At 59.1% G+C, this 25,036-nt stretch overlaps 2 protein-coding genes across 4 annotated transcripts; one reads left to right on the top strand and one right to left on the bottom strand.

The window, feature by feature from the left end:
• Positions 1-698: 698 nt before the first annotated feature.
• On the bottom strand, positions 699-8,992 carry SLC39A13 (solute carrier family 39 member 13). Of its 3 annotated transcripts, none has more exons than XM_005216506.5 (10): positions 8,923-8,992; positions 7,017-7,325; positions 4,714-4,827; positions 4,371-4,495; positions 3,617-3,721; positions 3,418-3,507; positions 2,708-2,758; positions 2,258-2,390; positions 1,981-2,080; positions 699-1,888 (listed from the first exon to the last, which is right to left on the bottom strand). In XM_005216506.5, the coding sequence occupies exons 2-10, from the start codon at positions 7,315-7,317 to the stop codon at positions 1,813-1,815; spliced, it is 1,095 nt and encodes a 364-aa protein (XP_005216563.1). In that variant the 5' UTR covers positions 7,318-7,325; positions 8,923-8,992; the 3' UTR covers positions 699-1,812. The 3 variants fall into 3 exon arrangements, with proteins under 3 accessions (XP_005216563.1, XP_005216565.1, NP_001091601.1); XM_005216508.5 differs by having other exon boundaries at positions 2,262-2,390; NM_001098132.1 differs by having other exon boundaries at positions 1,981-2,390; positions 8,923-8,969.
• A 6,260-nt stretch (positions 8,993-15,252) lies between these two features.
• On the top strand, positions 15,253-23,525 carry LOC132342368 (uncharacterized). Its single transcript, XM_059875170.1, has 3 exons — positions 15,253-15,404; positions 18,874-18,997; positions 22,266-23,525. The coding sequence occupies exons 1-3, from the start codon at positions 15,316-15,318 to the stop codon at positions 22,779-22,781; spliced, it is 729 nt and encodes a 242-aa protein (XP_059731153.1). The 5' UTR covers positions 15,253-15,315; the 3' UTR covers positions 22,782-23,525.
• The last annotated feature ends 1,511 nt before the right edge of the window (positions 23,526-25,036 follow it).

The raw sequence follows: 25,036 nt of genomic DNA, 5'->3' as shown, positions 1-25,036 counted from the left end.
CTCTGTCCCTCTCCTGGGCATCCCCACCTGAGTGAGGCCACAGGCTTCTTATCCCTGACCTCGGAGCCCCCATCTGTAAATGGGACCTGGCTGCCTCCCTCGGCGAGCTGAGTGCATCTATGCCCTATGCCTGCTGAGGGCTGGGGGCGCTGGGGAACAGCCCTGGCTTCCTCTGTTCATCAGGCCTGGGCCCACCGCTCCCTGTCCCCCTTCTCCCAGGAAGCAGCTCCTTCCCATGCCTGATGCTGGCTTTACTCAGCCTGTTCACTGGAGGCGAGGGTGTGGTTTAGAATAAAGATTTCATTTTTCCTTTTTAACAAAAAATAATTTCATGGAGGCCAAACCTGGAGACGACTTTGTGGGTGGAGCTCCCTCCCGTGGTGAAGTTACTCAGGCCAGGCTGGGAAGAAGCCCTTGGTTCGCAGGTCTGCGAGGACACCAGCCTTGGGGGTGACGTGGGCTATAATGGCCTAGAACCAGGCTTGTTTTATTGACATAAAAAGCTAACAGCAGAACAAGCCAGGGAAACGTGGAATGTTTATACCCTGTTCTGAGAAGCAGCTCAAAAGAGTGCAGAGGAGCAGAAGGGCTAGAAGGCAGGGATGACAGGCTGGGCAACCTGCAAGAGCCGGGGTGCGCAGAACAGCCAACCTGGCGGGGACACGGGGTGCCCGGCTTTCGTGTGCAGAACAGAGGCAGCCAGTTCGTGTATATTTATTTGCATCTCATCTATACAAGTTATTTACAGATACAAACGGAACCACAGCAAAACTGCTATAAAATCGATCAGCCCCTCCTGACGGCGACTCCTCCCCACGAGGCTGGAGCCTGGCTGTGGAGCGGGCCAGCTGAGTACCTGGGTGTCGGCCAAGGGAAATAGCTGGGGATTATGGCTTCAGCATTCTCCCAGAGCACATTCCTGAGTGCTGACAACGTGGAGCCCTCACCGCCCCCGCCCAGCCCCACCCGCGGTGGCTGGGGAAGGGGGCCCGCGTCGGGGGCAGGCGGCCACCGTTTCCTGTCTTCCTGCCCCCAGAGTGTCTTCCGGACCCCGGGCTGGCAGGAGCACCCGAGCGGACGGGGAGGACACTGGCCCAGGGCCGCTCGCTGCCCTGCTGGCTGCCGTTTGGCAGCTGGAGGTGGCAAGAGCTGCCGGCACTGCCAGGGAGCATTCGCAGCGGTGGGGGGGACAGGAGCCGGCCCAGGGCTGACGGGGAAAAGGTCTTAGAAAGCATCTCCCAGCTCCGCGCTGGGTGCAGTAGGGCCGGCAGCGCTGAGTGGAGCCGGGGGCGAAGCACCCGCCTCTCCTCTCTTTGGCCTCAGAGCTGGTGAAGGGAGGACCAGGCCACGGCCGAGAAAAGGTGCCCCAGCCTTGGTCCCTGGCTGCTCGGAGCCGGGTGCACGCCCCCAGGGGCTTACCCCCAAGGCCCAGGGCCACGGAGGCCTCGGCGGGGACAGCTTTGGGGCTCGCTGCAGGCCTGGCTCCTTGGGCGGCTCACTCTTCCCAGCATCACGCACAGAGGCCTCTGCTCGGGACCGCCACTCCCGTGCCTTACTGCTGACTCCGGTGGTGCAAGCCCCCAGGGTGGCAGGGGGAGAAGACCAGTGGGCGGGCCCGGGCGTCAGGGATCACAGTGTCGGCCTCGCACACACCTCTGGTCACATGTGCACATCACACACACACACACCACCCTCTTGTTGGGTTGGAGGTGCACTCGCTCTCTGACACACGCATATTCACTCATACACACACATGGTCACAGAGTGAATCCGAGTCTCTTATTGCTGTGCAGGAGTGGGGCGCCGAGACAGTCACTCCACGAAGACCGAGAACAGCACCATCACCACGATGCCCGCACAAAGCAGAAGCACCTGCTGCAGGGAGCGCCTGCGGGCGAGAGGGCCGGGGCTCAGGGGGCCGCATGGGCCGACGGGCAGCGGGCAGGGGCCTGCCAATGGCAGTGCCGGCGGGCAGCTCACCACGGGTCGTCTTCCTCCAAGAGATCGGGCAGCACGTTCACCAGGGCGATGTAGAGAAAGCCACCGGAGGTGAAGGGCAGGATCCAGGCCACCGTCTCCTCTGTAGCAGGGGGAGGAGCCCTGACTGGCTGGGGGGGGCTGGGCGGCCACGTGTACCGACCACCCCCCATCCCGCGGGGTGGACCCGAGCAGAGCCGGGCTCGGATACCCGGGTCAGGGCGGCCGTGCCCTTCGGCCAGGGCCCCTCTGCGGACCGCCACCACCCCCACGCCCGTACCTACTCCCTTGGGGGATTGCGCACAGATGGCGAAGCAGGCGCCCAGCAGGCCCCCCAGTGCCGTCGAGAGCTGCAGCTTGGCTGCGCTCCATCGGTCAAAGCCGGCCCGGAGCAAGATGGCAAAGTCGCCCACCTGAGGGGAGGTCCAGACGATCACTCTGGGCCCCGGTGGGGCCAGACGCCCTGAGCATCTCAGGTGTGGATGGGTGCACCGAGCCCCCAGCAGCAGCCCCATCGCTGGGACCCTCGGCCCACAACCCCTCTGCTGGGCCCCCAGTCCTGAGGAGGCTGGAGCATGGCTGCAATGGTGGCTGTAGTCTGAGTAGGCTGAGTAGCCCCAGGTCTCTGGTGCAGCCCCCCAAGCCAACCATTGCTGGGCAGTCCCAACCAAAGTACCCCCCACCAGCTGCACACCCACATGGCTGATCATGGGGACCCTGTGGCACTCACCTCATGGGGGATCTCATGCAGGAGGATGGCCATGGTGGTCAGGAGCCCGATCTGCAGGGAGGGGAGTGTGTGTGGGGGTCTTTGTTGAGGGTACCCAGCTGTCCGCTCATCCTACCAGTATCTGCTCTGGGTGCCCTGGCTGGACACTGTTTGGCTACTAGAAATACAGCAGCGAATAAAACAGACCAGGAATCCGCCCTCAAGAAGCTCCCAGTCTGGGGGGGAGAGGCAAGGACTGAGTAAACACAGAAAGAGCCGTGTGACCACACGCCTTGACAGGGGCCATGGGACACGAGGGGCCTGACAGATGAGGGGTCAGCAGAGGCGTCTTTGAGAAAGTGCTTTTGGAACGGAGGCCTGAAGGATGAGAGTGGTAGAAAGAACACTCCAAGCAGAGGCAGCAGGGAGGAGGAAGCCACCAGAGGGGGACAAGGTGGGCCAGTTCAAGGGCAGACAGACCTCGGGGCCCAAGCACAGAGGCAGAGGGAGCAGGAGTGGGGAGAGGCACGTAGAAGCAGGAAGGGGCTGAGTCTAGCAGCTTGGCTGAGGCCCGTGGTCCCGAGGAGTGTTCGCAGTAAGGAGGCTGGGGTAAGGTGCTGGGTGCAGGGAGCGTGGAGGAAGTGACTGGAGGCAGGGCCTCCTGGTCAATGTGGGCCCTGCATGCCTGTCGCGATGGCCTGCGCCCCCGCCCCCACCCCAGCCTCACTCACCTTCTTGCTCACTAGGAAGCTGGCGGCCACGGCCAGCCCGTGGGTGAAGTTGTCTATGGTGTTGGCCAGCAGGTTGAGATAGCCACTGACCTGGGTGAGGAGGGACAGGGTTGGGCTGAGCCAGGCAGGTGGGCCTGAGCCAGGCCGGCTACTCGGGGTGGGGCGGCTGTGGGGGGCAGGGCCCGAGCGGGCCACTCACTTTGATGTTCCGGACCACGGCGCTCGGGCCGGGCTCTGCAGCCGGCTGGGCCAGATAGTGGCCTCCATTGAGCGCGGCAGCAGCTGCGGGGTCTTTGCTGGGGGCCTAGGGCCAGGAGAAGGGGGGAGAGGTGACATTAGATGCCCCCCACTCGGCCAGGGTAAACAAAGGGAGGGAGACAGGGGACACCGCTTTTATCCGGCTGGACTTCGCTGCTCAACCAGCCGGGTGACCCCAGACCCAGCAAGCCCTCTGCTTTCCACACTGCTGTCACCATTATCCATGGAGACAAGTCATGGCAGGGGCTGGGCCCGGATCCTTCCAGACAAGCTGGCCCAACCTCCCAGAGCTCCCAGGAAAGGGCCGAGAGACTCTTTTTAGGGCTTGACTCAAAACCTGAATATTCACTGGAAGGGCTGATGCTGAAACTCCAATACTTTGGCCACCTGATGTGAAGAACTGACTCACTGGAAAAGACCCTGATACTGGGAAAGACTGAGGGCGGGAGGAGAAGGGGACAACAGATGAGATGGCTGGATGGCATCACCAACTCAATGGACATGGGTCTGAGTAAACTCCGGGAGTTGGTGATGGACAGGGAGGCCTGGCATGCTGCAGTCCATGGGGTCGCGAAGAGTTGGACACGACTGAGGGACTGAACTGAACTGAACTGACTCAAAACCTGGGCCTCCAGGCCCTAGTACCACCACAGAATGAAGGCTGACCTGTGTAGGCTCTGGAGTTTGGGGCTCACCTGGCTGGTCTCCTCCTTCCCTTTGCTGTCGAAGAACAACTTCTCCAACACCAGGAAGGTCAGGAAGCCAGCAATGACCCACAGTCCCAGCTGCTGTTGCTGCTGCAGGCTCTGCCTCTCACCACCTGCAGGGGGCAGCACTGACAAGCCAGGGCCACAGATCCGGGGTGGGCCCCCCTCCCCCAATTGGAACGGGGGCACTGGGACCGTGACAGAGGTCCAGGAACCCCTCTCCCAGTCATTCTTCAGAGTGGGCACGGCCTAGGTCATTCCTGGGCCTGGGCACCAGCTCCACCCACTGCCCACCACCCTCCTGGCCCCCCCAGCCTGTGGCCTCACTCACCAGAGCTGGCGCTGTTCGTGTAGGCCCACGCCTCGGGGAGCAGGTGGAGAAACACGTTGCCCAGAAGTCCCCCCAAGGCAAAGCTGAGCAGCTGTTTCAAGCGCCGTGCCCCAGCTACAAGGCAGAGATGTGGGACCTGGGAACAGAGGCCAGAGTCCCTGGCCTGACCCCTTCCCCACCCAGCTTACTGGGCTCCTGGTGTGATCCCAACCAGACTGCAAGTCTCTGGACGGCTGGACGTGGGCTGCTGGCCTCCCCGGGCCCCCAGCCTCCAGCCCCTCCAGGGGCTGGTGTTCAGCAGGAATTCACCACGTCCTGCAGGGCACGCGTGGAGCCACTACTGCTCCAGGGCTAAGAGAGTGGACAAGCCCCAGCCCCCAAAGCCAGCAGCTGGTAAGTCTGGGCAGACTACTTCCAGGGCTCAGTCTCATCATCTGTAAACTGGGGACAATTGTATCTATCTGACAGTGAGTGATCTTGATGAAATTAAATGACAACATGTGTAAGAAATGCTTATTAAAGAGGAGTTTTTCTCTTCTCGGCCACTGATACTCTCAGCGAAGTGGCAGAGATCTGACAACCTGTGCAGACTTAGAATACCCAGAGTTGGAAGTGCCCTAAAGGGGCCCTTCGTTCAGTAGACAAACTGAGGCCCAGAGGGAAAAGGTGGCTTGGTGGTGGGCGTATGATCCCAGGGTAGCTACTGCTTCCATGCTGTGCGACCTTGGGCTCCTAGAAGAACTCCTTTGTGCCCGTGCGTCCCCATTTGTAAAATGGAGCTAACAATCCAAGTCCTCCCTAGGCTGACCCCGCAGGGATGCCATGAGAAGGTCAGGAGCGCCGGGCCTGAAGAGGGCTGTGTTCACAGCTGCGGTGCCAGCCCTCAGCCCAGGGCCCGGCACGGCTGTGTGCATGTCCATCTGCTGAATGAATGGTTCCTAAGCCTGGCAGGCAGCACAAGTCCCCGGGGGACCCTCGCTTCAGAGATTCCCAGGGCTGGTCCAGAACTTCCATGGCGTTGTCCTGGCTGGGGGCGACAGCCACCTGCATCTTTAGGGCTCCCCATCTGGTCCTGTTTCTCTTTCACCACAGAACGTCACTGTGGACACACGCACACGGCAGGAAGAGGAAGCCAAGGAAAGCCCTCTGCCATGCCTGCGCCCACCTCCCGGGTGCCCTCCCCAGAGGAGGCGGGCTGCCAGCCTCTCCATGTTCCAGGGAAGGCCGCCCTGGGGGCTCTGGGTCTGAGTACCCTTTTGCACGCTGAAGTGGGGCTGAAGCAAGAGGTGGCGCTTTTTACGGGGCACTGGCTGGTGAACATGGAGCCCCTTCCCAGCGGTGGACAGTCTTTTTTTTTCAAGTTAACTGCTTAATTTATGTGGTGTGTTGGGCCCACCACCCCTACCCTTGTAGGGGTCACCGTGGCACCACCTGCCACATGAAGCCAGCCTCGCTGTGGTTGGAGCCCAGGACGTAAGCCTGCACAGTCCACGCCTAAGCATGGTTGAGACAGCAAGGAAACTCTGGCCAGAGGTGACACCTAGTCCCACTGCTCATCAGGTCTGCATACAGCATTTCATGTATTACCCCAGAGGTATAACATCAAGACGGGCTGAATAGCAACCGTCTTCTCCTGCATCATCCCACCTGCCCCACCAGTACCACCACCTCACGTCTCAGTAAGATCCCAAACCCACTCCTCACTCGCTAAATACGGTACAAGGTGACACTCAGGGGAGGCAGGTCCACTTGTGTTCAAGAACGCCCCCCTCCCAGGTCTGGAAGCCAGGGTGGACGATATCCCCCAGGCTTTTCAGTGGCTGGGCACTCTTCCAATCGCTTTACTGATATTAGTTCATTTAATCGTCACAAAAACATCTATGAAGTTTATACTGTTATTATCCCCGTTTTTAAGGTTGGGACCTTGAGGCAGAGCCAAGTTAAGGAACTCACGCAATACTACCCCAAGTGGCACAGCCAGGCTTTGAACCCCAGGCAGCCTGGCGTCCTATTTCCAGCCTTGCCTCTTGCTTCGCAGTGAACGTTCGCTGATGTTCATCTTTCAGAATAAACAGGTGCACAAATGGATGAACAAATAAGCTGGCGCACCCCGGCTCACTGGACCGCGGGGAAGAACTGTACTCGGTCCAGCCCTCTACCTCAGACATGCTGCCGCCTGGGACGAGACCCGGCTCTCCCACGAAGGGCAGCGGCATGGTTCCCCGGTCACCTGCCGCCCCTGGGTCACCTGTCGTCCCCGGGTCACCTGCTGCCCCCTGGGTGCCGGAGAGGTGATCATTTACCTTCTGAGCGCAACGTGGTCCCCATCTCCAAGGGAATGACAAGCAGTGGGAAGACCCCACTGAGCCCCACCATGAGTGAGCCCAGGAGGGAGCAGATCCACGTCTCCAGCCTCTCTCCACTCAGCAGGGCCCCCCAGGACTCGCTCTCCTTACTGTCCAGGCGACAGGCCGCTGCCACCCCCCGGCTCCGGAGGGCCTGCTGGGAGCCCCCAGCCCCTCCCAGGAGCTCCAGGGCAAGAGCCGCAAGGAAGAGGAGCCTCTGTCCCGCCATGCCGATGCCGGGGCAGGGACATCCAGGCATGCCACGTGCTGAAAAAACACACAAAGGCCGCTTGCGTGAGCGGCCACCCTTGGCCGCGCACCTGCTTAGAAAACGTGGCACCTGGACCCTCCCCGCGCTCCCTGCGGCCACGGCACCCGCCCTCCTGCCTGCCTCCCCCAGGGCCTCCAAGGACCCCTGTGAGGGGTGCACGGAGCAATGGGGCTCTGCTCCTCCACACCCCACTTCCAAGGACCACACTTTTTTTTTTCCTTGGGAGCCAGTTCCAGACTTTGTGTCAGCCTGTCCGCCTAGGGCTAAACTTTCCTTAATGACAGGGTGAGGCGCTGGCTGAGTTCCCTTCAGCCACCGGCAGGCCCGCCCCATCAGGGTGTCTGGCTGCCAAGGGAGAAAGCCTGACTGCCAGGATGCGCCCTAGTGAGGATACCCCCAGAAGCGTGGCCGGCGGCAGCATTGTCTAGCTTGACGGGACGAGCTTAGGAAGCGCAGGTGGCGGAAGCCAAGCAGCTGGGCTAGGTCAAGACCATCAGGGCTTCTTCCTAGGAAATGAGTCTAATACCCCGGGGCCCGGAGACAGGCAGGAGGTGAGGTGAGACCGAAGAGAGAGGCTCCTTCAGTGACGAGAGGCCTCCCAGATGCACGGGGCACGGGCATCCAAGACCCACCCTTAACCTTGTGCTCCACGCTTAAAGCTGCTGGGCTTGCGGTGCTGTGTGCTCAGTCGCTCAGCCCTGTCAACTCTCTGCGGCCCCGTGGACTGTAGCCTGCCAGGCTCCTCTGTCCATGGGGATTCTCCAGGCAAGAATACTGGAGTGGGCTGCCGTGCCCTCCTCGCCTGACTGCGGACAAGTCCCTAAAGCCCTTCTCTGAGCCCTTAGTCTCCTCCTCTTCCGAGGAAGATCAGTATGGCCTCCCTCACTTGGTCGTGAGGGTGAGATGAATTTGCCCGTTGGGTGAGCCTGCCTGGCATGGTGAAGATACAGAGAGCCCTCCTCGTGTTAAGGGGCAGCCGGAGTGTACCCAGCGAGCAGATCACAGGATCTGGATGTGAGTCAACCAAGAGGGAAGTTCAACCTGGAAACTCGGGCGTGAGGTTTAAATGTGGTCTTCCCAGCCTCAGGCCGTCTGTGACCTTGAGCCGGTGATGTCTTTGCCTCAGTTTCCTCATCTCCTCATGGAGATGGGAGGAAGGGAAAGCAGCTGGAAGAGACGCTAGGGTCTGGGATCTCCAGGCCTTAACGGGACCCTGATGAAACCCACTGGGCTCCACTGGGGACCAAAGGCGGGACTGCGGCCAGGAGGCCGGGCTTGGGCCGGGCTTGGGAGGCAGAGGCGGGTCACGGTTAGAGGTGAGGGGGCCCCAGGTGTGGAACAGGAGACAGGGCTACCGAAGAGAGTCAGAGAGAAGAGAGAACGGGGGAAGCAAGAGCGGCAGAGTGAAGAGGGGGAGAGCCAAAGACGGATGCGGAGCGGGGAGAGATGGGGACGACGCGTGGGGAGACAGAGGAGAAGAGCCCAAGGAAGTTTTAACTCCCGGGCGAGAGGCCCAGGTCTGACCTGGACAAGGGGATCGGCAGAGTCCGCCCTGTCCGGGACTCGGGCCCCGGGCGTCGGGCGGTCACTCACCGTGCGGCGGCGGCGGCGCTCCGGGCGGCCCCGGCCATCCAGCTGCGGCACCGCGCCCCGCCCCGGCTCTGCCCCGCCCGGCCCGGCGCCCCCCTCCACCCGGGCCCGGAGCCGCCCCCAGCGCGCGGCCACGTCACACGGGACCTGTCCGGAACCCGGCGCGCCGCGCGCCGCGGGGTCGCGGGGGGAGCGGCGGTAAAGGGGCGCGCTTCCGCCTCGAGGCTATGGGGGACCCAGGAGGCTGGCGCACTTCCGCTCGGGCCGGACCGGGGACAGCGGCGGGGAGCGTCGGGCGGAAGTGGGAGCCCCGTGGGCGCCCGGCTCGGCCTGGCTGCGCGAGAGAGGAGGCAGCGGCCCCCGCGGGGACCGCGAGCGGCCGGGGCACTTGGGCTTGCGGGGCCCGGCCGCCGCTTCCTCTCTCGGGCGGCGGTGCTGGCCGCGGCCGCACGGGGGCGCGCTCGGCCGCAGGACGGCGCCGCCCCGGGCCGGGGTCCGGGTGTGCAGGGCGGGGGACGGCTGCCGCGCTCCTGCTCTGAGTCAGCCGGGCCTGGCTCCTCCATGAGCCAGGGAAAGGGGAAGTTCCTGCCACAGGGAGGGGCCTAGCCCCGGGAACCTCAGAAGAGGGAATTTTATTCTTACTCATCGAATTATTTTTATGCTTTGGTTTTTCACTGGGAACCTCAAGCCTTTTGTCTCCAGGGCTTGTAACCCTTTGGAGTCCAATGCACGGTGGCCCGACGTTGCTGCCCGGTAAACTTCAAACCTTGGGGAGCAGAGACTCTGTGCTTCCGTCACTTTAGACGAGGGCAGCAAACTAGCATAATTATTATTATAATTGCAGTTTAACTGAACGTCGATGACGTGCCATTCACTCTGTTCGTACTGTCTTCACTGAATCCTCGGGTCTGTCCCGTTAAGGTGGGGACTGTTAGCGCAGGGTGGCACAGATGGCAGAAGCCCGATTCAAACCTGGGTGTCCCTGGACCCAGAGCATGTGAGAGCACCTCTCACTTGCAGGATCATGGGAATCTGGTTTGGCATTTCCACTTTTGCATTCTTCTTGGGGAATCTGCCAGGACCATATAATACCAGGAAAGGGGCGCTTGGGTGCCCCCTTGGGTAGAGACTGTGTCCGGGGTGGGAGTCTCCGAGCCTCTGACCCTCATCTGCTCCTGCGGCGGGTCCTCATCCGTCATGTGTCACTCTGTTACCAGGGCTCCGACAGCACAGGGCTGTCACGTGCTACACCTACACCAGTTGCCCTGTTCTACGGCACTCGCCCACGTTCGCCCTTCCTAGACCCCCAACTACACAGCGGATCAGCTTTCCTCTGAAAGTCCTGTCTGCCTCATCCACCAGGCCCTTAGTTCTGCTGGGGCGCCCTCCTGTTCCGCTTCCTGAGTTCTGAAGTGGAAGCCCCAACTTACTTTGTAAAGGGAGGAGGACACTCAGGGATGCTGCTTTGGGATCTCTAAGATGCCCTCCCCATTGCCCTATGCAAATCACTCCATCACATGCAAAGCACTTCACAATATACAAATGATTTCACAATAACACAGTCAGCATTCCCGCCACTAGGAGCTGAGGACTGCTGGCCGCCAGTAAGGGGATGGGCAAGACCCGGCTAGAAACACCACATGCTGCCTTCTCTCTGCCCTTTTCTCTCACTCGGGCCGGAATTTCCATCATTAGACTCCCTAATGTATTGGGGGTTGGGATGAGACTGGAAAATGGTCATGAGCCAGAAGAGCCCAGGTAGAGTTCAGTGGGGGAACCAAAGTGTGGCTGTTAAAAATGTTGAGTTAGATCTGCCAGGGGTTTCTGGATGTGGATGAGTAAGAAAAGAGAAATGTAGAAATATCTTTAAATATATCCACTAGTTTAAACTCATGACAAGGAGGATGATTAAAGGTATTGAGATATATATATATATAAGCCCATGTATAATTGTGAGGCTCCTCTGTCCATGGGATTTTCCAGGCAATAGTCCTGGAGTAGGTTGCCATTTCCTTCTCCAGGGGATCTTCCCAACCTAGGGCTTGAACCCGGGTCTCCCACATTGTAGACAGACGCTTTACTGTCTGAGCTACCAGGGAAGTCTAAATAAAAACTAGAGAAAATCACATCTTCCCAGGCAGTGGGTTGAGACCCACGCTTCCAATGCAGGGGGCATGGGTTTGATCCCTGGTCGGGGAACTAAGCCCACAGGCTGTAGCTAAGAGTTCGCATGCCACAGCTAAAGATCTGCATGCTGGGGCTTCCCTGGTGGTTCAGTGGTAAAGAATCTACCTGTCAATGCAGGAGACACAGGTTCGATCCCTGATCCAGAAAGATTCCACATGCAGTGGAGCAGCTAAGCCCCGGTGCCTGTGCTGTGGAGTCCGGGATCCACAACTACCGAGCCCACACCCCACAAATACTGAAGCCCGTGGGCGCCTTGAGCCTGTGCTCCACAAGAAGAGACGCCACGACAATGAACTGCAGCTAGAGAGTAGCCCCCGCTGGCCTCAACTAGAGAAAACCCCCATGCAGGAACGAAGACCCAGGACAGCCAATAAGTAAATAAATAAAAGTGTTTTAAAAAAAAGAATCCTGCAGGCCACAATGAAGATCAAAGATCCTGTGTGCTGCAAGTAAGACGAGGCACAGCCAAATTAATTAAATTTTAAAAAGAGAAAAATTTTAAAAACATACATATATAAAAAAGAAGGTATTACAGTAATGAACAGAGGATGACACAGGGTGGGGCCCATGCCCTCCTCTCCTTGCTGAGCACAGATGAATGGCTTCCAACACATTTATCAATCGGTTTGGAGGCTTCAGGGACTGCCTGGGTCACGGCACTGGGCCGGCACACTCCAGCAGGGCAAGGTGAGCCTGGACACTGCTTTCTTTGTGGTTGGGAGACATCTGGCACTCGGGGTAGGGGTGGGGGTGGCGCAGACCAATTTCTCTGATTTCACTGAGTTGCCCAGGGTCTGACTAACACATTGTTCCTGGCTCTGCTACCTTTACCGGGGGGCCTTTCTCAGCAGCCTCAGCCCCCTTACTTCTGGAAGGTGGGGCTGCTCCTCATCGGGCGATGGCCGGCACTGCCCAGGCCCCGCCAACCCTCTCCTCCTTTGGCAGTCCAGGCTGGAGGCCCGAGGCCGGACACCTTCCTTCTGCTTCCAGAGCGTGGCCTCTGTGAGAGAGCCGGCCTTCTCTGGGCTTTCCGTGGGGGCCTGCAGGGAGGCAGCAGTCGCTTGGAGAAGGGCCCAGGGTGGGGTGAGGTGGAGCCCAGGGCTCACCTGGGGCCCCGCTGCTCTTACCATGGCCTCCGGCTCTGCCTCTCCACACTGGACGTGCCCTTCTGGAACCTGCGACCCTAACTGTCTCAACTTGCTCTTCCCAGGGCAGCCTTAGCTCCCCGTGAGTTTCTGGGGAGCTGTCTCCTCTGAATCTCCAAGCCTGGCTGGCAGTGCCCCAGTGACTCCACTGATGGCGCTCCCTGTGGGTAGGCTCCCTCCCTCCCCGGCGGAGTGCAGCCCTGCCTCACTCCTTTCGGTGTGGCCTCCCTGCCTTTACTGCCCCCGTGTGCCTATATCCCACCCCGGCAGGCCTGGCTTGGCCTTCCCCTTCCAGCCCCTTCCAGCCCCTTCCACTGTCTCTGGTCTCTGTCGATTGGAATCCAGCCTGTTTACAAGGCCGCCGCCTCTCTGAAGCCTTCTGGGTCTGTCCAGGCCGTCAGTGGTCGTGTCTTTGGAGCCCGGAGACCTGTCCCCTGAATACACAGGGCTTCTCCACCCACCACCCTCCTCAGCCTCGCCCCACTGTGGGCTTCTGGAAAGAAATACAAGCTCTTGCCAATAACCCTGAGGAGAAGTCTGTCCAAATCAATTTAATGTCTCCCTTTCCCCCTCTCCTGCCTCAGGAGCACAGAATGGGATAAAATTCCTGTGCGCTACACACTGTGTTCTGAGACTTTGCAGGGCTCTCTTTTATTTATGTATTTTTAAATATATATATATATTTATTTATTTGGCGGTGCCAGGTCTTAGTTGTGGCAAGTAGGACCTTAGTTCAGGCGTAGAGGATCTCAGTTTCCCGACCAGGGATTGAACCCACAGTCCCAGCATTGGGAGGCGGAGTCTCCTGAATCACCCCATTTAATTCACGTTTATTCATAGATTTCCTTGCGTGTTACCCCGTTCAAATCCCATATCTCTGCTTCCTTCTTGGGGGAACCTGAGTTTTAACAATTCTTTCCTTATTTTTAATAAACATGAAAAAAAAGAAAAAATAAATAAACATGACAGGCAATACAATATTCTGTCCAATCTGCTTCTTTTTTTTTTTTTAATAAGAAAAAGAGCTGTTTTCTTTTACATTATTCAGAATTTTGTTTTTTTTTTTTTTTAAAGTTGTTCTCATATAGGTCCTGCCTAACTCTTAATAAACTTCAGTTCATTTCAGTTGCTCAGTCGTGTCCAGCTCTTTGCAGCCCCACGGACTGCAGCACGCTGTCCTTCACCATCTCCTGGAGCTTGCTCAAACTCATGTCCATCAAGTTGGTGATGCCATCCCACCATCTCATCCTGTGTTATCCCCTTCTCCTCCTGCTTTGATAAGCTTACTTTTAAATACTTTACATTTTGCAGGTAGTTAAAAGAATGTATTTCATGTTACATTTTAAATGTAGTGCACAGGAAGGCAAATGATTTTTATGCACTCCTTTGATAACTGGTAAGCCAACCACATTTTCTTACTGGTTCTGGTCAATTCTCAGTATTACTCTTGAGTCTTTTGGGTGGGTAATCACATCATTTCCTAATAATAAAAGTAGCAGAAGGAAGGGACCCACATCATCTGCTGTAGAGACATGGTTTGGCTTGGTTTTGAACTTCATAGGAAGTATCTGGGAACTGGCTTTTTCCCTCAACCATATGGGTACGAGGGGCTTCCTGGGTGGCTCAGACAGTACAGAATCTGCCTGCAATGCAGGAGACCCGGCTTCAGTCCCTGGGTTGGGAAGATCCCCTGGAGAAGGGAATGGCTACCTACCCTAGTATTCTTGCCTGGAGAATTCCACGGACAGAGGAGCCTGGCAGGCTATGGGGTCACAAAGCGTCGGACAGGACTGAGCAATTAACAGTTTCATGGGTACTAAGATTGATTCACAATATTGGGAGAAGCTTGTTTTCTTGCACTGCTGAGCCATGTGCCACTGTGTGAATGAGTCCTCTGTAATGTACCCATTCTCTTTGTCAATGGGCATTTGGCATATTTCCTAGATTTTTGCTATTCAGGACAGTGCGGCTTTGAATGTTCCCTGTCTCTTGGAGCACATGCCAAAGTTTCTCTTGATTTTAGCCTGGAGGGGGATCTGCTGGGCTTTACAAGATAAGGCCAGATTGTTTTCCCCAGAGGTTGTCTGGAGTTGCACTCTGACTAATGCACTGGAGATCCCGTGGCCCCACCTCTTCTCCAACGTTTGGTGCTGTCAGTCTCGTTCATTTTTGCCCTTCACATGGTGTAAAATAGCATCTTATTGTGGTCTTTATTTGCATTTCTCTCATTGCCAATGAGCTTGAGCATCCCTTAGATGTCGATTGGACAAAAGTGTTTCTTTTATAAAAAGGCCAGTTCATGTCTTATATCTGTTTTTCTGTTGCATGACGAGGGTTGTTTTTTGTTGTTTGTTTTATTTTTTTCTCCATGGATTTGCAACAGTCCTTTATGTATTTTTGATGTTTATCCTTCACGAGTTGGACCTGGCAGACAGGCAGACGTCTCCTCCAGTTTGTGGCTTGCATTTCACTTTCTCTAAGGTGTCTCCACGTCTCTCTTCCCTCCCACACCTGTGCCAGGGATGCGAGTGTGCGTGCGTGCGTGTGTGCACGCGGGCGCGTGTGTGGTGTGTGTGTGGTGGGCTCCTGTCCCTCAGAACACCTTGCAGACCAACGCCACTGCCTCTCCTGCTCCCTGGGGCGTTAAGGGACCTCGGTAGCCCTCCCGTATTTGGTCGAGGGGGCCCGGATGGGGAGCCCCCGTCGGGGTGGGGGTGGATGTGCTGCCCCAGGGAGGGCCTCCTCGCGATGATGCCCCCTCCCAGGAGTTGTTTATCACTTCCGGCTGCTCACCTGGGGGCCGGGCCCCTCTCTGCTCCGCTGGGCAGCAGCCCGGGCACTCCCTGGGGGCGGGCGGCCGCGGGGGAGGGGCGCCCCGGGCCGGGCCCTCGGGAGGCGGAGGCGCGGGCCAGGCCTGCGGCGGGGGCTGGGCGGGGGGCGGAAGCTGCCCGAGCAGATAAGGGCCGAGGTCGGTCCTGCGGTGAGACAGTGCGGGACGCCGCCTCCTCCCCCCAGCCTCCGCCCAGCCCGCCCCCGCACCCTCCGGTCCCAACTCCCCGGAGCCATGGTCAGCCCCCCCTGCAGCCGTGGGGGATGGGGCTCCAGCCTGCACGTTCCGTTCCAAACTTCAGTCATCTCCGTTGGAAAATGGGGGTAGGAACTCCAGTTACCCACCCCAGGGCCGTTGGGGATGGGACAGGCGCAGGCTGGTGAAATCCCTTTGTAGATCTGGGCCCTTTTGTAAAGAAGGGGTACCCTGAGTTCCTCGCATGGCCCTGCCTGTTCTTGCTGACTCTCCAGGCTTGATCCCCACTGTGTAGATGAGGATTTGAGGGGCCTGCCTTAAGTCACAGAGCTGGCCGTCAGGAAACAAGTGGGGAGCGGAATGGAGCTCTTTGTATTGCCGCCAACCCCGGGGACAGAGCTAGGTTTGGGTATGCTTGTACACTCTGGGGGCCCTCTTTAAGAAAAAGATTACAAAATCACAAATACAAATTTGCTGAGGCCTCTCCCCCGGCCTTGAAAGGGGTCCAAGCAAGCAAGAAGCACAAGTCCAGCTTCTTGGTTTCCTGGCCCCACCCTGCAGACCCCCCGGGGAAGGACTTTACACCCCTCCTATAGGAGCAGGTCGGACACCAATATAGTTGCAGGGTTGGCCCAAGGAAGGACAGCTGGAGCCTAGAGGAGTCCCCGCTGCAGCTGGGCGCACCCCTTGCATGCTTAGGCGGCCCTCCACCAGCCCAGCCCAGCCCAAGAGTGAGAGCAGTCAGGCATTTGGGGACTGCACCACAGCTGGGCAGGGCCCAGCCCTTCAGTCCCAGCCAGTCGAGGTTTACTTTGCCACTCAGGGCCTCTGACTTGTGGGCTGGCAGTGGTAGGGAAAATTCCTAGGAAAAAAAGGAAGGGGGACCTGTCTAGGGCAGGGTAAGTGCATCTGACTTGGAGTCACATGGGCCTGAGGTTCAAGTCTCTGCAGGACCATGTGACCTTGGGAAGACTCCTTTGCCTTGGTTTCTTCATCTGTAAAATGGGAGTAATAATAGTACCTACTCGTCAGAGCTGTAACAAGGCTTAAATGAGGCCATGCATGAAGAAGGGCTGAGCCTTTGGCCTTTAGAAGCAAATTTCCCTTCTGTGAAATCTCCAGGTCAGGAGAGGCATCTTTCTCTCCATATTAGGGTTGTAACTTATGCAGTGGGGGGTGGAGTGGTGTGTCTCTGGTTGTAAAATTGAGATTTAGACCCCATGAATGTGTGGCAGCAAGGCCCTGGTTCTAACCACTGGGGAACACTGCCCCCTTGGGCCTGCTCCATCCACTACGAGGCGCACATGCATAGGGCAGGGAGCCAGGGGAGCATTTGATTCAGGAGGCTGCTCACCTTTCTGGATTTTATAATCTCTGATCTTATGGTCACCTGAGGCTGGAATTTTTCTAACTCTGGCATACTGCAGCCTGAACCAGGAGAAGCAGGAGACTCTGGGGATGGAGACAGAGCCGGGGAACTGGGAATAGGCCATGACTGAACCAAGAACCTGCCTGCCAGTGCAGCAGATGTGAAAGACATGGGTTCTTTCCTTGGGTCTGGAAAATCTCCTGGAGAAAGGCATGGCAACCCACTCCAGTACTCTTGCCTGGAGAATCCCATGGACAGAGGAGCCTGGTGTGCTATAGTTCATGGGGTGGCAAAGAGTCGGACACGACTGAACAACTGAACTGAACTGAAGCTACTTCGCATGGGCGCACACATGAGCCTGGGCAACAGTGACGTCCCAAAGGACTCAAAGTCTTCCAAACAAAGAGGTGCTGCTTCACCTCACGGTTTGCTTAGGATTTCTCCTGGGTTAATTGATGAGAGAACTGAGTTCTCAGCTCAGAGCTGCCCTTCTCTAGCCAGCTGACCTCACACCAATCCTTCTTCCTCTCTGAGCCTCAGTTTCCTCATCTGTGAAATGGGGATAAGAATACTTTCAACTGCAAGGATTACAAGATGTGGTGTGCACAGAGTGCCTGGTGAACACTACCCGTTGTTCAAACCGTGTGGCTGTCTGGGGATGAAAGGTGGTATCTTGGGAGGGCAGGAAGTGTGTGAGTAGACGTGGGGAGTCCTGCCAGGGCAAGAGTTGAGCGTCCAAGGACCTCGCCTCACAGATGTAGTGCCTTGGGGTAGGGCTGGGAACCCCAGCTCCGGTACTCTCCCAGATCAGGACAGGTCAGAGGGAGGTCAGGGGCCCTGGGCGTGCAGAGAAGAGCAGGGAGCAGAGGTTCTCAGGCAGGTGAAAGGGAAAGGAGGGAGGAAGTGGGGGCTTCTGGGAGGAGGCGGTCGCTGTGTGCTGCTGGCCACACGGTCACCGTGAGGCCCCAGACCATGATCTCCTTTGTCCTACATTACCAGCTTTCAAGTGAGGCCTTTCCCCAGTGGGGAAACCAAGGCTCCAAGAGGCGAGATCACTTGCCTAGGGTCACACACTGCAGGCTCCCCAATCTGTCTGGCTCTGCAGCCCGGACTCTCCAACAGTCACAGCCACTTTCTTATCTTATCTGCCCGACGAGGTTGTGAGTGAAGCAGCGTGATCTCAGAGGCGCAGAGGGATCCTGGGCCCTGCTGCTGTCTCCTAGGACTCTGAGCTCTAGGCTGCCAGCTGTTCAGGAGATATTGCGGGGAGACCCTGGGGGCTGGGAGCCCAGGTGGGGCCCAAAGCATTTGCTCTGAGTGAGAGCAGAGACCCCTGGAGTAAAGGGGAGTGAGCCTGCCTTCTCAGGAGGGTTCCAGTAAAGATACCCCAACAGCAGGGGAAGCTGGAGGCGTCGCTCACAACAGGGCCAAAACTAGCCAACGTATTTCTGAAATTCCTTCTTCTTGTCTTAAAAATTCATACAGATTTGTATCCTGTTAAAAAGGTGGGCTCCCCCACCCCACGCACAATTTTAAAAAGATCAGTTTCTACTCTCATTTTCTACCTGCGTGGACACTCCAGAAGACGTGATGTCTTGAGTGACTGCGTGTATCTGGGGCCTGCCCTGTGGACCCCAGGCCCTGGGCCCCTGGTCTGGTTTGAGAAAGTGCAGGGACAGAGTTGAGGTCACAGTCCTGCCTGTTGTCACAGTCTAGGGCTCTCCCCACCTCCACTCCGTGCTCCTGCCTCTTGGCCTCTTGCTTTGACTCTCCCGTCTCCTTTCACAGACGTTTGTCCAGCCCAGCCTAGCCGTCCCACTGGGACTTCTCAGATGCTTCACCCCCCCCCCGCCCCCCACCCCTTCACGCCCTGAGGGTCCTTGTCCAGAGGGTCCCTACCCATCTTCAGCTGTCTATGTAGGGCAGTCTAAGCCCTTGCCTCCTCAGAGGAACAGCCTTGTTGAATCTCCCCGTGCCCATTTGGAGGAAACTGAGGCCCAGTGCTGAGCCTGGGCCTTCAGGGTTCCCAGGGGACCTCCGGGCAGGTGGGGTACCTCGGCCTAGGGGAAAAGACACCCTATCCGGCCCCCCACCCCCCCGCCAGGGATGCAGGGAGGAGGAGGGAAAGCCGTGGGGTGCCGGGGGCTGCCGCCTGGCAGGTCCCTGTGCCCAGGGTAGGGAAGTTTCTTATTTCTCCTGCTCCGACTTCCCCCTTTGATTTATTATAGCCATGAAATGCTCTGCTCTCTTCTCTTTTCCTTGCTGTCCGCGGGGCTGGAGCAGTGCAGGCCCTGCGGGACTCCCATCTCCTTCCAAAGGGTGAGCCCCGGCGCCGGGAGCCGTAAAGGAGAGGTGAGTCGGCGCAGGTAGGGTGGACGAGGAGAGTCTCCCACCCCCGCTCCCGGCCCCCCCAAGGCTGGCCCGGGGGCAGGACCCCAGGGGCGGGCTCAGTCTCGGTCGGGAAGGGCTGGGGCCGGGCCGAGAGGGTGTGGCAGGTGTGGGGTTGACGGCAGACAGCTCCCAGGGGCTGTGGGGGTGGCGGGCTCTGAGGCCGCGGCCTCGGGAGGCTGGCGGATGGAGCCCGGTCAGGTCGAAGGCCATCAAATAGTCCTCCCGCGCTAACCCTTAGGCCGGAGAGGCGGCTTCTCTGTGACCCCTGACCCCATATTCTGATTTCTCGATGGCCAGAGGGGGCCTGGTTCAGCCGCCTCTGGGGGATGGGGCTGAGCACCCAGAGGAAGGCGGGAGGCCCGAAGCCCAGGCCTCCGGCTCCTCGAGGCCGCCCCCCTGCCCTCGTTGGACATCGGCCGAGGCCGGGGCCAGGCAGGTGAGGGCTGAAGTCCGACGGCCCGGCCCCCGGGGCGGACCTGGCGGCGGAGCGTCCCGGCTGCCGCGGTGTGGTGCCTGTGGTAACCGGGCTGTTGGCATTTTGCAATGGCCCGGGGGCGGGGAGGCTGCGCACACACGCTTCCTGTGGTGACTGGGCGCTTCCTGTTTTCTCAGGCGCCGGACTTGCTGCTGCCGATGTGGAAACAGGGGCAGCTGCAGCCGGGGTGGCTCCAGGCAGGGCGGCGCGCCGACCCTGCCCAGAGGGGCCTGAGTGGGCCCGCACCCCAGGCCCCGACCCGGGCAGTAGATGGCCCGAGTTACCCCCCAACCCCAGGGCCCCCATGCCTCCCATCCCCAACAGCTTCTGCCAAGAGGAAGGGGCCAGGCAGGGCTGCCCGAGGCCGAGCAGGTGGTCCAGAGGGTCCGAGGTCCAGGGACGGGAGCTCTGGTCCCAGCTCTGTCCTTTGTTCTCTGAGTGCCTCTGGCCATCCCTGACCCACCCCAGGCCTTGGTTTCCTCTTTCACGTGAGGTGATCATGGTACTCAGAGTCTAAAATCCCTCACGCATTTCAGGCCCAATTCTGACGTTCCTTGATATTTTCCATCCCAAGAGCCTCAGCTTTGAGGACAAGATGGGCCCTGAGACTGGGACCCTCCAAGGTGGGGCTTGGCGTAGGCCTGGACAGAGAGGGATTTGGAGAGACAGGGGCAGGGGAGAGCACAGCTGCTGGGGGAACCAGACTTCCAATTGAGGTGTGGAGGCCGGGAAAGGCCAGCACCAGGTTAGGGAGACAGGCTGCGGATGGGACAGACCTAGAATGGTGGCAGACAAGGTTGACTCGGAAGGATTCCGAGCGGGAGAAAGATCTCCGGATCCTCTGTATTCCTACAAATGTTAGGAAAGGGTCTGGTACGCCCTCACATTCTTTCTCAGGAGAAAGACGAGTAGGGCTAGGGGCAGGGCCAGCCCTTCTCCTCTGTCTGGCAAGGAGGTGGGTGCCTGTGTGGCGTGACACGTGGGCCTCGGGAGGGCCCAGAGCCTTCTCCAGGCATCAGGTGCCTGGAGGTTCCACCACCAGGGCCAGGCGTCGGGAACTTGGCATTGCCTTTTCCCCGAATGTGTTTTGTTTTGTTTTCAAGCTGCTCTTGCAAGAAGGGGAGGGCAGATGACTTGGCTGCTTGTGGAGATTGCTGACAGCATCTGACGTCTGGAGGAAGAATTTCTTTGCAGGAAGGCCGAGGCCTGGGTGCCCCTGGGGGAATTGACCGGTCCACTGACTGAGTTCAGCCACCCCACTCGGCCCAGGAGGTTCTGAGGGGCCCACTTCCTGAGTGGCTTCTCCTCAGTCTCAAGGCCTGTCCATCGCGGACGGCCAAGGACTGGTTCCAGCCAGAGAGGCCTCCAGGATCCCAAGACCCTGGTGCTCAGCCTGAGGGGCTGGGAGGCTGGCCTGGCCGCTGCCATCGTGTCCCCTGCCTTGGTGCCTGGGGTCAGCCCAAGTGCTGAGTTGGCGGCTCCGCAGCTGCTCTTCTGCCCACGGAGGCCCAGTTATAAATAAGCCCAGTGTTGGCCAAGTCATCAAGTTCTATCCCAGCTGTATTACCTCAGTGACCACAGGTTGGGGCTGCCCAGAACTGGGCCCGCCAGAACCTGCCCATCAAGGCCAAAGGCCGGGCCAGCCTCGATGCCCATGGTGGAGGGTCCTCAAACCCAGGGCGGGAGCCTGTGCAGCTCAGACCTGGACCTGCCTGGACACGGGCCACAGAAGGGGCAGGACCCATCCCGCCCGCACGGAGCCAGCAGCTATTTACAAACCGAAACCGGGAGAAGCGAAGTGGCTGCGGCCAGAGTGGCTCCAGGCCCCCCGGCCCCCACTCCATCCCCCGCGGCCCCCTCCCCCGCTCCACACGGCTTCCTCTTTCCTTCCCCACACAGCTCCCCAACCTCCCACTGCCCCGGCCAGCTCTCTCTGGACAACCTGCCAGGACCTCACAGTGACCCCCACACACCCCGTCCCCGGCCCTTCAGCCTCTTGGTTGGAGGTGGGGGGGTCCCCTTCAACTCCTCACCCCCACCCAGGACCCCATGAGCCTGGGCTTCTTGGAGCAGCCCCCTCCCACCAGGGCCCGGCCCACTCTGGCCTGCCCAAAGCACATTCCCACAGTTCTCAGTTCCCCTTCGTGACTGGAAAAGCTCCAGCCCTGATGGCCGCCATGACGCTGCTCGGCCCTGCCCGAGGGTAGCCGCTCCAGCAGCTCCTTGACCTTTTCTGGGGGGGATGGTGGGGGCAAGGAATCTGGGGCACTGCAGTGGGCCTGGGGGCACCCGGGGCCTTCCAGGGGGCTTGTTTCTGGGTGGGAAGCCCCAGCCATCTACTGTCTGTGAGATGGGCTTCAGCCCCCTCATCCGGCTGGTGTGGGTCACAGGCCCTCTTGCGGGGCAGAGTTGAGCTGGGACAGATGGATGCTGGGCCTGAGACCACGGCTCACGCTGCAGCGGGGGATTGTTCTAGGAAGAGGCAGAAGACAGCACAAGGAACACTTGTTTCAAATCATGAACAAGCTCTCTCATGATGGCGCAGAGCGGGTCGGTTCTTTTCATCCCCAGATAGAGCCTGTCCCACCGTCTCCATCAGAAATGGATGCTGGGACGCAGAGGGCAAGGCGCGCGTCCCAGGCTACGCAGTGGGCAAGTGTCTGGACCGGGAGTCAGGGTTTCCCGACACCCAGTCCCCTTGTCTGTCCATCTGACTGGCCCTGGCTCCATCTCATCCGCCCATCTCCTTCCCAGGGAGGACACAAGTTTCCCAGCCCCGGGGACAAGGCAGGAAGCCAGGCTGTCCCGAAGCTTGAGGGAGACGCAGGCCTTGGACCTTGGAGCTGCCAGACCTGGTCATCAGCGGCCCAGGTCCCCCTCCACGGCCCCAGGAGAAGGCTCTGCCTGCCCCACTCCATGCCTCCCACCAAGTCCCAGCTGAAGCAGAGCCCTGGCTCCCGCATCCCCCTCAGCCCCAGCCAGCGGGCTGCATTTCGCCTAACTTCTCTGAACGTCAGAATCCTCTTCCGTGGATTGTCAGTGCTCAAACACAGCAGGCAGAAGCTGTCTCTGGAGCCAGGACATGGTGCCTGCCCACAGTCCTGTGCGGGAGGCAGATGGGTGACAAGATGCGAGGACTCTGGAAGGGAGACTGAGTCTGGGAGACCCAGGAGAGGGCGATGGGTGGTTCCCGGGCAAGGAGGGGTCCCTCGGGTGGGATGGGAAAGAGGTCCCCAACAAAAGCCCGGGGAGACGGGCTCTCCATGCTGAGTCCCACCCCTGGGCCTGGGCTCTAGTGCTTCCCACAGTTCAAGTCAAGTGCCCTTTCTTCCTCTGGGCCCGGTGAACTCCTATTCATCTGTCAAGGCCCATGGACACACCACAGAATGACCAGGCCTGGCCTGGCTTCATGGCTCCTTGCCTCCTTCTTCCCACCCGGAAGCCAGGCCTCCTTGGTCACGACGCCCTCGCCAGCCCCACCCAGGCAGGCATCTGCTCCCGGGTTGGAGCCCCCGCCATCCTCTGCTCCGAAAAGCACCGTTTCCCTTTTCTGGGTGACCACACGCCATGCACAGGGAATTTCCATCTCAGCCTGCGGAGCCTCTGATTCACCCAGGCCCCTTATGCATTTAACTCCTTCCGGGTCCAGGCCTGTCTACTCCTTGCCCCTCGCGCTTGCCCAGGGACCCCTAGCTTCAGACTAGCCTGGAATCCCACAGCCTGGAAATCAAGTCAGCGCCTCACTCACCGGCCCCCTCAGCACCGTCCCACTCACGCACCGGGCACAGAGGCCCCTGTCCTGCTGGCTCCCAGCACACACGCTGGGGCAGCTTTGGGCTGAGAGCACAGACTGTGGAGTAAGATAAGCCTGGTCCGACCCTGATTCTGGCTCTTTCTGCTTTCCGTCCTGAAGCGGTATAAGGGTTGGCTCTGAGGCCCATTTCTCATCTATTAAAATCGATCCCTGTGCCGGCGCTTTGTTGTTAACGTCTAGCGCACTGGCCCATGACAGGAGCTTGGTATTGATTAGCCTCTTCCTACCACAGCATCCCTACTCCAGACCTGGGGCTCCTCAGTCTTCTCCTGAGAGCTGGTTGCTCAGGCAGGGAGGAGCAGAGAAGGGCAGGCAGGGCAAAGGAGGGCGAGAGGCTGCTCTCTTAAGGCTCTCGTCCGACAGCTTCTTGGCTCCTCACATTGCTCAGCTTTTCCAAGGAGTCTTTGGAAGGCCAGGGGGCGGGAGCTTCCAAGGAACTGAGGGCCGCAGAGATCCTGAGCCCTTGGAGACAGGGCCGAGCCTTCCTCCTCCAGAGGGAGGCTGGGTGTGCGCATCAGATAGAAACATATCCAGTGTGGTCTCTAATTCTCTTAGCCTCCTGGGGTGTATCCTGCTGTTGCCCCCACTTTATAGATGACAATACCGAGGCTCTGAGAAGTGACTTGTCCCCAGCCACACGGCAAACACAGGGCAGGGATAGGATTTGAAATCAAGGTCTCTAGAGCCATACTCTAACCTCCACGAGGGTCACTCAGCATTGTGGAGGCCAGTGAGGGAAACGCGCACTAATTGAAAGCCTACTGTATACAAGGGAGAGGCTCACACAGATTGTCTCTTTCTGCCCTCTGGACCATGCTGCAGCTGAGTCTTGTTGGCACCTCTACAGAATCGAGGCCTCTGAGCTTCGGGGAGGGGAAGGGGCTACACAGCCAGTGGTAGGGAAGGATCCAGGGGTGCCTAGATAGGAGAGGATGGTGTCGGGGGCTCCACAGAAGAGGGGGGGGCCTTGCAGAGTGGGGGAGAGTGGCTCCTGTCCTCACTGAGCGAGCAGGGCGGGTGCTGCCCGTGGTGAGCAGGAGGAAGTCGCTGTGGGTGGCGGTGGGTTTGAGGTGCCGGAGGCTGAGTGATGTGGCCAGGAGGTGAGCTCCCCGTCTGAAAGGCCTGGTCAACAGGAGACAAGGGTGTGGAGGGGGGTTGTGGGGGGAGAGCTGAGATTCAGGGCATGGGAGATCGGGCCACTCTGAAGATCTCTGCTGCTTAGCCCCTGGGGCCAGGGAGCCGGTGGGAGTGTGGGAGGGAGTGGGGAGGTGGGCAGGAGCTGGTGCAGAGTGCCAGGAGAGACTCAGCAGGGCGGTGGAGGTTGGGGGGGAGATGGAGGTGTGACCTGGGAAGGGAGCGTCTTAGCCTGGAGAAGGGGAGCCGTCAAAAGATGGAGGAGAAAAAAAAAAAGATGGAGGAGGCCTTTGAGTGTAAAAGGGGGTGGGACTGTGAGCAAAGGCCGTGGGAGATTGAGAAAGAGGTTCTGGGAATGTTGAGTAGTGTCTTTGGGCTGGAGGTGGGGGCAGGGCTGGTCCACTTGGGGTGGGGGAGGGTGGGAAAGGCTGGCCAGGGTGTTGGAGGGGGGCGGTGGACTCCGGCACAGAACTCAGAGCTTTGGACTTCAGCCTGTGAACAGGCCAGAGCTAAGGAGCACTTTTAGGTAGGAAAGCACCCACAGGAGAAACTCGAGATGGAGGCAGCCGCGGAAGCA

The sequence above is a fragment of the Bos taurus genome, chromosome 15 (assembly GCF_002263795.3).
Source record: "Bos taurus isolate L1 Dominette 01449 registration number 42190680 breed Hereford chromosome 15, ARS-UCD2.0, whole genome shotgun sequence".
Lineage (NCBI taxonomy): Eukaryota > Metazoa > Chordata > Mammalia > Artiodactyla > Bovidae > Bos > Bos taurus.
This window is presented reverse-complemented; position numbering and strand designations above follow the sequence as displayed.

Coding starts and splice junctions, on each gene's coding strand:
- SLC39A13 (NM_001098132.1), bottom strand. CDS start 7,317: ATGCCTGGATGTCCCTGCCCCGGCATCGGCATGGCGGGACAGAGGCTC. Junction 2,759..3,417: donor GCTTCCTAGTGAGCAAGAAG/GTGAGTGAGGCT, acceptor CCCTCCCTGCAG/ATCGGGCTCCTGACCACCAT. Junction 2,391..2,707: donor TGCATGAGATCCCCCATGAG/GTGAGTGCCACA, acceptor ACCTCCCCTCAG/GTGGGCGACTTTGCCATCTT.
- LOC132342368 (XM_059875170.1), top strand. CDS start 15,316: ATGGTCAGCCCCCCCTGCAGCCGTGGGGGATGGGGCTCCAGCCTGCAC. Junction 15,405..18,873: donor ATCTCCGTTGGAAAATGGGG/GTAGGAACTCCA, acceptor GATTTATTATAG/CCATGAAATGCTCTGCTCTC. Junction 18,998..22,265: donor CCGGGAGCCGTAAAGGAGAG/GTGAGTCGGCGC, acceptor TCTCCTTCCCAG/GGAGGACACAAGTTTCCCAG.